The 9,549-nt window shown below is 40.8% G+C and overlaps 2 protein-coding genes across 3 annotated transcripts in view; one reads left to right on the forward strand and one right to left on the reverse strand.

Moving 5' to 3' along the window:
• Positions 1-3,243, forward strand: part of Kcnab1 (potassium channel, voltage gated subfamily A regulatory beta subunit 1) — a 407,620-nt gene extending 404,377 nt beyond the window's left edge. For both annotated transcript variants that reach the window (XM_005393077.2, XM_005393078.2), the window contains exon 14: positions 1,496-3,243. In XM_005393077.2, the coding sequence (XP_005393134.1) occupies positions 1,496-1,585 (90 nt within the window). In that variant the 3' untranslated portion in view covers positions 1,586-3,243. The remainder of the gene's footprint in view (positions 1-1,495) is intronic.
• A 1,212-nt stretch (positions 3,244-4,455) lies between these two features.
• Ssr3 (signal sequence receptor, gamma (translocon-associated protein gamma)) overlaps positions 4,456-9,549 on the reverse strand; it is a 14,720-nt gene continuing 9,626 nt past the window's right edge. The window contains exons 4-5 of the mRNA XM_005393079.2: positions 7,958-8,089; positions 4,456-7,000 (exon numbers count right to left, since the gene is read on the reverse strand). Of these exons, the coding sequence (XP_005393136.1) occupies positions 6,934-7,000; positions 7,958-8,089 (199 nt within the window). The 3' untranslated portion in view covers positions 4,456-6,933. The remainder of the gene's footprint in view (positions 7,001-7,957; positions 8,090-9,549) is intronic.

Genomic DNA, 9,549 nt, shown 5'->3' on the forward strand with positions numbered 1-9,549 from the left:
TCTGCCAAATCCAAGCTTTCTGAGAACTGCGCTTGAGTGGAGACAAGGTCACCTCGCCAGGACTGCGGCAAGGAAGGGTGAGGCCGAAACCTCAGAACTGGTCATCGTAACTGCATTTCCCCACCGTCGCCACACAGGGTCAGACTTTTCCAGCAAGAAAGTCAGCCTTTGCGCCGGCTCCAGAGTGCAGTGTGTGTCCTTGGCCCACTCACTACAGTGCTGGCCCTCGAGCCTTGTCCCTTCCCGAGCTCCAGTGCGCACGTCCACGCAAGGGGCTCGCAAGGCCTCAACTCCAGTCCTCCTGCAGCTAAGTCCCAAAGCTGCACCTCTAGCTGCCTACAAGTTATTTTACAAGATCGGCAGATGCTACCACCACCTTCTTTGCCCCAAGTAACTGCTCCTTTGTTTTCCAGTCTCAACAAATGGTATCAACACCCTAGTCGGTCTCCAACCGCCCCTCTCCGTGTCTCTCAGACCTCTTCTCTCCCACTCCACCATCCTTAAGCCCGTCTCCAGCTGTATTGCAATGCTTCTAACACGTCCCCTCCCAGCCTCCTCAATGCATCCTTCAAACTACCTCCAGGTTGAAGGACTCACTTCTGATTCAAAGCCCTGCAGGTTCCCCACTGCCTGCAGCATGAAGGTGCAGCTCCATAACATGGCATCCAAAGCACGCCATCCAAAGCTAGCCACTCTCCGTGAACTTCTTTCCTCCACTCCTACTCCTCCCACACCTCCGCCTCAGGTCTGTCCTCGTTAGCATGTTTATCTGTGATGTCAGCTACCCTGGTCATCCTTCACCAGGGTTCCAAACACCAGTTAGGAGGAGTCCAACCTCGATCTCTAGACCAGTACTGTCTATGACCGCAGCTTCCAGCCATGTGGCCACTGAGGTCATGAAAGATGGCTAGTCCAAAGGCAGATACACTGTAAGTTTAAAATGTTCAGTGAGCCGGGTGTGGTGGCGCATGCCTGTAATTCCAGCACTCTGGATGCCGAGGCAGGAGGATCACCATGAGTTCCAGGCCAGCCTGGGCTACAAAGTGAGTTCAAGGCCAGCTTGAACTGCATAGCAAGACCCTGACTCAAAAAGACCTAAATAAATAAATAAAATATTCACTGAAATATATAGGGGTTAGTAACAACCAAAAAAGTATTTTAATATTCCGTATCGATTCCACATTTGAAATGATTCTTTGGCTATAATGAAGTAAAAATGCACTAATTTTACCTTTTGCTTTTATAAGGCAGCCACTAGAAAATTTTAAATTACTTGTGGTTTAAATTGTATTTCTACTGGATACAGCCGTTCTGTATTTCTACAAGCTTTCTCTGATGACTTCACTTATTCAGTCAACAAGTAAGATCCTTGACCTCGAGAAGCTTAGTCTCATGGGGAGTTTATATTCCAGCTCTGGTTTATGAATAGATGTCTTTGCTCCACACCGAGCACAAGAAAACACATGCTAACCACATTCTTCTCCCCCGTGCTCAGGTTCTCCCAAAGATGACATCCCACGTGGTAAACGAGATTGATAACATCCTACGCAACAAGCCCTACAGCAAAAAGGACTATAGATCCTAAGGCAGTGCATGAGCCCCGGAAGCTGCATGGGTAAAATAGCAGTCTGCACCCAGTCCAACCGGTGTTACTAGCCACACTTTTCACTTAGCAGCCTGCTGCTCGACCTCTAGTGTCCCTGGATTCTCTGGTGTCTGCTCTTGCTACCACTGTGCACCTGAGTTCTAAGCACATCTGAAAACTCACACTGGAAATCCGTTCTATTTTCTTACCTTAGACTGGCGTCCCCTATCCCTGCATTGCTCTGTACACCTCATGCTTATGCAATGGGAAAGAATATTGGGGGAAAGATGCATTACTTTCAGGTATTTGTTACCGTAAAGAAGGCTGTACAGATATATTTTTTCAAAAAGAACAAAACCCACAGATGCAACATAAATGGCTAAGAGACAGAGGAGGATACCCTCCTTCAGAAGTCTTGCTTGGGAGAATAAGCCGTAACGATTTTACATTTTCTTATTTCATATTCATATTAGCAAGTTTTATTTCACTTGTCACTCAACGAAAGTTTCTAAGAAAATGCTTTCATTGCCTTTTAAGAATTTACTGATGCTTGGTCCCGTTCGCGGTATTCAGAGTATCTTTTCAGATTCTAATAATGTTACGCTCATTTACATGTAGAGGTGAGGAGTGAGTGCTCTTCAGCTAGACACTGGATAATATGCGACAGCGACGGTTACACTGACATGGAAACTTAAGCTCTGAATAAACTGTATATACAACTGAGTGTTTTTTTCCACATTTTACTAAAACCTGCTTTACACTTTCAAGTTGTAAACATAACTTGTGCAAGTTTAAATATTTGAGCTTTAAAAACACACATGTTCAGTTTTGTAAGTAAACCTGTAAAATACCCAGAATGGCAAATGTTCACTATTTAACTACAACTGGGACTTTTGAATATAATGTTTGGTGTATCTGACGAGTATTAACATAAAAATCATAGGCTTTGTGAAAAACATGCCACTACTCAGAATATGCTGAGTATATTAACTTTCCCAGTGAAAAGCAAAATGTCCAAGAAGCTCCTGATTCTAATCATATCGTATGTCCCACACTACGCGCATGAGAGCTCTGAGCATGGATTAAAGAGGTTTAGCCTTGCTGCGCTCAGAATCTGAGTATATCTAGCCCTTCCATTTTTGGCTACTGAACTTCATTCATACCCCACTTGAGAAAAACTGGGAGAATATACTTCGTGTGGATATTTGTTAAAGAAAACATGTCTTACTTCTTTCAGGGTTAAGAGTAGTTCTTTAATTCTATTTGGACATCTGAGGATATGCAAAAGTCTAATTTAATTATCTGGTCAGCAAGTTCCCTATAGAGAAATCACTTGAAATATTTACAGACGAAATATGTCATCTTAAAGTGCTATCTTATCATCACTTCCACATAATTACTTCATGGTTAAATTGCAAATCGTAAAATGTTAGATACCAATAAATATTTTTTGACCATTATTTGTAGTGTGATAGGGAGTTTGGATTTGTGCCTGGGATTATCAGATTAGTGACGGAAATGGGTTCTTTTTTCAGTTGTTCATTGTGTATTCAATCCAGTGAACTACTGTATGCATAAATGACCTAAGGCGCTACCTTCATGGGAAATGCAATTTAACTTATTTGCTTAGAGTAATAAAAGCATTGTGTGCAATCTCACAATAGTTATCTGCTCTTTCATTATAAGGCATAAGCTATGTGTATATTCTTACATGCAAAATAGGCAATAATCCCCAAAACATACCGACAACTAAGATGCACCGAGTACTCAACAAAAAGCAGCGATCAAAGCTGAGACTTAAAGTGCAATCCAAACACCGTTCTCTCTTACTAATGGAGAATATGATTACCTACTTTTCCTCTGGATTTAAGAACACTCTGCCCTAAGGTTAAGGATTCTCAAGCCCACTTAAAAAAAAAAAAAAAAAAAAAAAATTGCAATCAAAATCAAGTACAAAACTATTTAGTTTTGGGAACAGCCAATTTTTAAAACTACAAATTACCAAAGGTAAATATAGCAGATAATGCACTTCACAATTATGTCCTTAAGAAAAAAATTCTACACACCCTCATTTTCTTTCCCTCTTAAGAATTTCTGGACAGAAAACATATTCCAAAGGGTAATCTGGGCAGAGGCCATCCCTATACTGACATTTTAGGGAGGAGAAATTCAAACTAGGAAATCTTGTGCCTGGCTCCCCACTTCAAGAACTGACACTGCTTTATAAACAAGTTCCAAAAGTCATGAGGCAAATGGCAAGGTTTCGAGGAAGGTTAGCCATCTATGAGGCCACCTACTCCTTTATCTGAGAAGAACAGGCTGGGATGGATGAAAGAACATGCCTAAAGTCACACTGCTGACAGCAGAACCAGGCTTAGAATCCACACACCTTGTGTTCTAGACCAGTGTTCCAGTTAAGAATTTTTTTTTAGTTTTATGCATTTCTTTACATGTGTGAAGATTATTAAGTTTAAAAAGCATGAGTATAAATCCAAATTCAGGAATCTGAAAAAAAGCAATGAAAACGGAAAAAGGCAAACAGGAATTAGTTTTTAACTGTCTCCCTGGAATATCTAATCCTACCCGTGAAAAGACCCTCCCTTAACTTCCCTGTTTAGGAGTCTAAAGAGGCAGCGCATAACCACTGCTGACCATGCAAACAGATGCATCTGTAAACGGGTACCTGGGCAGTGATGTACGTCACTGTCCCCACAAACAGCAGGGCACACTGGAAAGAAGCAGGGCGGGCAGTAACGTTCGGCAGGCACACGCTAGCAGTGGCCCGGCACCTGTTCTTTACTATCCCTGTACTATGCCTGCCAGCACCTCGGACATTTGATCAGCGACTACAAAAACACAGTATGCGTGTGTGGGAAATTAAAATAACATTTAATGATAAACAATGTAATAAAAATACACACTCACATGGCTCTCATAAAGAAGTATAAGAAAACACAAATTTTAAAAAGCAAAGTTTAATCACACATCTTAAGACTTTTCTGAAAAATTATTTGTAGACATTCAAGCTCCATATTTCAGTTAATCTCAAATTACTGAGATTAATAATATTTGCTAATATTGTTTCAAATTATTTGTTAACACTTGTTTCAAATTATTTCCAAATCACAATAACACACCAAATAGGACAACCTGCATTTCAATTCAAGTTTTTATTAAGCTGTGAATGAAGAAATGAAAACCCACACACGAATATGCCGACCACGGAGTTTCTGTGCATCAAGAGTGTGGACACAGGAGCGCAATCCTTTTCAATCCCAACTGCTGCACAGTACCTTCTCTTTTACTGCTGTTGGGTGCAGGGTCTTTTTAAGAAGGAAATTCTCCCGCAGGTTTTCACTATCAAAGTCCCACTCAGCACATCGTAACTCGATGTACTGCACAGCTCTCTGTGATGATGAGAACCTGAGGGAAAAGGTCTGCATATCTAAGGGTAAAGTACTGGTACAACAAACCCTAGTACGAACTGTTCAACTCTGAGCATATAATCCATATAATCACACACACAGAAATGCACCTAGCAGTACAGAAAGTTAGAAAGCAGTATCAAGATCTTTTTTTAAAAAGTGCCATAGGAAATATTCTGGCCAGAAAACAAATTTTGCTTACTCACTTTCCCACAAATTTTATCAATTTTTTGTACCAAGAATGGTGGCGATTTTTTTCCCCACCTACACAGGCATTGCCCTCTAGTGGCAAGTTTTCACCAGCAATTTAAAACATTTGGTCCAGTTCTGGTTATACTTAAGATTTGTCAAAGAATCCTTTCATCAAGTAAACAAATGTACTGGTACACAAATTCTGTGCACCAGACAGACTACTGATTTCTTAAAATTTTTTTAAACCACAAGTAAATAGAAGTGAAAGATATAACAGAAATGAACCTCTTTATGTGTTACCAAACTGTACTTTGGAGTCCATCTCTTCCTTCCTTTTTCATTCATTTTAGCCAATGATGGCAGTTGAGTAATAATACAGCAAAGAAACGTAAAGACTTGCCAGCTTCTGGAAGGAATGATGAAAATGAAACCTCAGCTGCAGACGCTGACGATGTAGGCGGGTACGCACATGCATTCCTGCCCCGCCTGCTTTCCGAAGTTCTTGGAGGCAGCCCCCCAACACATCTACTAGCGCAGAAGTAAATGCTCATGTTAAAGTTATACATAAATATCAGTTTCAAAGTTCACCTCGAATTTAGAAGCGAAAACTAAAGATCAACAACACATTTCCCTTGAGGTACAACTTGAAGGAAATAAATGAACGTTGCCAAAGCTTACAGAAATATGAAACCAGTACCATGAGTACAAAAAAGGAGCTTAAAGTTTTTCAATTCATGGTACAGGCAGTAAGTGATAGTATCTGTATACACACTGGTGAAAAATGCAAGACTGCTCTCAGCTGTACCCTCTAGGGCTGAAGAGATCACTGTTTTGTTCACAATAGACAGGAACTTGTAGACTAACAAGTCAAACTTAAGAAAGTCCTCGTAGAAAAACGCTGACAAGCACTTACACCACTGCAAATTCCTGATGAGTTCTTAGAATTCCAGAGTTAAAGTCACAAAAATCATTTTGCTTTTTTACATGTCAATACTCAGGGAAGAGGGTCTCCCTCTTAACACTCTTCCAGTGGTGTGAAACCACAGTCATGCAAAACAATGATTCCAATGACAACATATGAAACCAACATGGCAGGGTCAAGTTGACCTCCGTGGCCACCCAGGGCTAACGTCATACCGCTCAGCAGTGTGTGCTTTAACCCCACAGGCCAGCCCTCACAGCCCTGTGCACTATTTTTAGGTTACTTACTACCTTGGCTGCCTTTCTTCTTTAAAAAAACAAAGGGGGGGGGGGCGCTTAACTATCAAATTCAGAGCCTTGTAAATATGAGGCTTCTGTTCCATCCCCTGGGAAGACGATTCATTCTGATATTTATGGTTCAAAAAAAGTTGTAATATTCTGCTTGGAACACGGAGAACCAGTTATGAACTTCTTGCTACTATTATAAATAATAACAGCTCAGCCCACAGGTTACCATGACCTCTGACAGATCAAGGAAGCAAGTTATTTTCCCCACTTGTCATTACAGCACATTACAAGTCTTCTGGCCTTCTAATAAATGTTCTGGTACTCTGAGTTTCCCTTTCAATTCATTTAACTTCACCAGTCTGTCAAAAAGAGCCAATAAACAAATAATGAATTACACTGTTACCTCTTTTTAAACCCTCAAGCCCAGACTACAAAAACATCTGTGTCTTTCAGCCTGACCACCCTGCTCCTTTCCACACACAGGCCACCCATAATGCAGAGCAGGGCGCTAAGCACCATGGTCTACTTGGAGCCAGTTGACAGGAGGGCGATGAGTCCTGATGAAGCACTCATGGACAAAATGTAGTTCCTGTAAGAGTTTACTGTTAAGGAGAAATATTAGTTTTTCAACTAAATAAAAACAGCCCATCTCTTTGGAATGTAGTTTCCCTCCAACACTCAGTATAATCAAAGTGATGCGCAGCTGTCTGTAAACACAGTTTACAAGAATGAAAAATATTCACAGGAATGTGTTCCGGTTTTAAAACCAAAACACAACCAACCTAGACCTAGAACAGATGATTACTGAGAACCACCAAATCCCGTTTCGGCTCTAGAAGGGCGGACCGAGGAGCACAGAAGTAAGACACATGCTGCGCTGCTCTCCTGACAGCAAAGGAAAGACAGCCTCCTGTCAATCAGCGTCTGGCTGCAACTGGCTCATGAAAGAGTTCGCAGCTATTCCCAGACTCAGAACTGGGTCATTTTGGACAAACCACTGGAGTATTCCCAGAAGGGGTGTCTGACATTGCACCACAATCTCCACTGCTAAGTCTGGTTAACACCGTTAGCAGAAGCCTTAACAGGAGACAAATGGTTCCTGTCCACCTCTCAATGTAAAAGCAGCCTGAAACACTTCAAGAAATTACGAACTGTGCTTACGTAACTACACAGGCCATCCCATCCACCCAAACTCGACGTCCCAAAACAGTAGATGTATTTGTTTATGGCAGGAGCTATCAAACAAGGCAGGTTTGCTTTGACCCGTTGGCGCTTTTAAGTCACATAATCACACACACACACGATACAAGACTGCTTCATAATACTTGCTATTAATCATAAAGTCACAATTTACAAAATTTTTAAAAATTTTAAATCAAACCCAAAGCTATTCTTTTAAGGGTCCAGAAACTTGCTTATAGTCAGTGCTATTTAGTGGACGAATTCCCAGAGCAGTTTTTCTTTCCTCTACAATACCCAGCAACTACTGTTGTACTACTACTGTTTGCAGGCATCTGAAAAAGTTCATGCGCCTTCAAAAGGATACACTGTGGGATTGAAGTTCTTCAATATGAAGAAGGAAGCAACAATGACCAAGACCAGGAACAAAGTGTTGTTGTAAAAGATGGAAAATGTTGTAGCTTCATAATCAGCAACTTCATTCTTCTTCCACAAGATTCTAGAGACACAGAAACAAGCCAAAAACGTTTATAAATAGGTCTAAAACTTTAAGTACCACAGGGCTGGCATTCATTTTCAGTTTTTCCTGAAGTGTTCAAGGCTGAGAATCCATTTTTCAATAAATTTAGTCAGAATTTTCCCCCTTTCTTCCACTAAAAAGGCTATTTTGCTCGTTTTGCTGATGTTGAATTAACAGTTGATGGGTATGTCACCATTTTCCCACTCAGCCAGGGCTACGGAGGAAGGGACTACAAACGAAACAGCCATCCTTCTCCAGGTCCTCACCTAACATACCCTCTCGACAGCGCGTGGCTGATGCAAACAGGCTTCAGCAGCCTCTGTGGCCACCCCCGGCTTTAGGCGCTACTACAGCCTACGGCGGTAGCATTCACTTCCATCTGAAGAAGACAGTCCCCACCACTAAAAACCATTTGCGGCCTCACAGAAGTAGACTAAAATTAGCCATCTTTACTTAATTCAAAGAATCAGCTTTATCATAAGGGGAATTTTTTAAGTTTGTGAAACCCCTTTACTTTTTATTCTGTTTTACTTGTTCTTGTATTTCATCTTCTTTTTTACTAGTACTTCATCAGTCTTTTGTTTTACCCCTTCACACAAGTGAGAAGTTCCAGGTTGCCTCTGAAAGGCTGATTGTATTATTCCTGGTTGATTAACTTTGTAACGCAGTTTTTAAAAGGGTAGATTGTGAACTATTAGTGGGATGTGAAATACTCTGAGTGGATCAAATGCCCAGAGAAATTAACTGAGTGGATTGAGACCAACACTTTAAAAAAAGGAAACAGGAAAGAATACAAAAATATTAAAGACTGTACCACACAAAGTAGGGCAATTAGTATTCCGCAAAACATTTGCATATATGAGTGTACATATATGAGTGTATTTTGCTAAAAGGTAAAATATATTGTTTTATTGTGGGTCCTTATCAAAAAAACTGAAAGGTACTGCTTTGGCTGAAAAAAAGACACCACTCTTTGGTACAGACAAGCTTCCTTCTACCACAAGGACAATGAGTACAAAAACAGTTTCATTAAGTGTCCTAATCCAAAGTCAACTAGCACGGTTGTAAAGGGCCAAAGGGCTAAAGGACCTTATCTTCATCCTAAGAAATCCATAATCTTTTACACATATGCTCTCCTTGGTTCTACAGATACTATGAGCCTAATAAATTGTCAGTGTACTCTAAGTGTGGGAGAAATGAAGGACGTTACATTAAGGATTGCTATCAAATATAAAACCCCTTCTTATTTCAAAGAAATCTAAATGTAAAATTTTAAATATATATAACTTAAAATTGGCCAGGCATGGTGGCACATGCCCACAATCCCAGCCTTTAGAAAGGTAAGGCAGGAGGATCACTCCAAGTTTAAGGGCAGCACAAGACCAGCCTGGAAACACAGTAACACTGTCTCAACACGCACGCACGCGCACACACACACA

This window comes from Chinchilla lanigera, unplaced genomic scaffold, assembly GCF_000276665.1.
Source record: "Chinchilla lanigera isolate Chin_1 unplaced genomic scaffold, ChiLan1.0 scaffold00047, whole genome shotgun sequence".
Classification (NCBI taxonomy): Eukaryota; Metazoa; Chordata; class Mammalia; order Rodentia; family Chinchillidae; genus Chinchilla; species Chinchilla lanigera.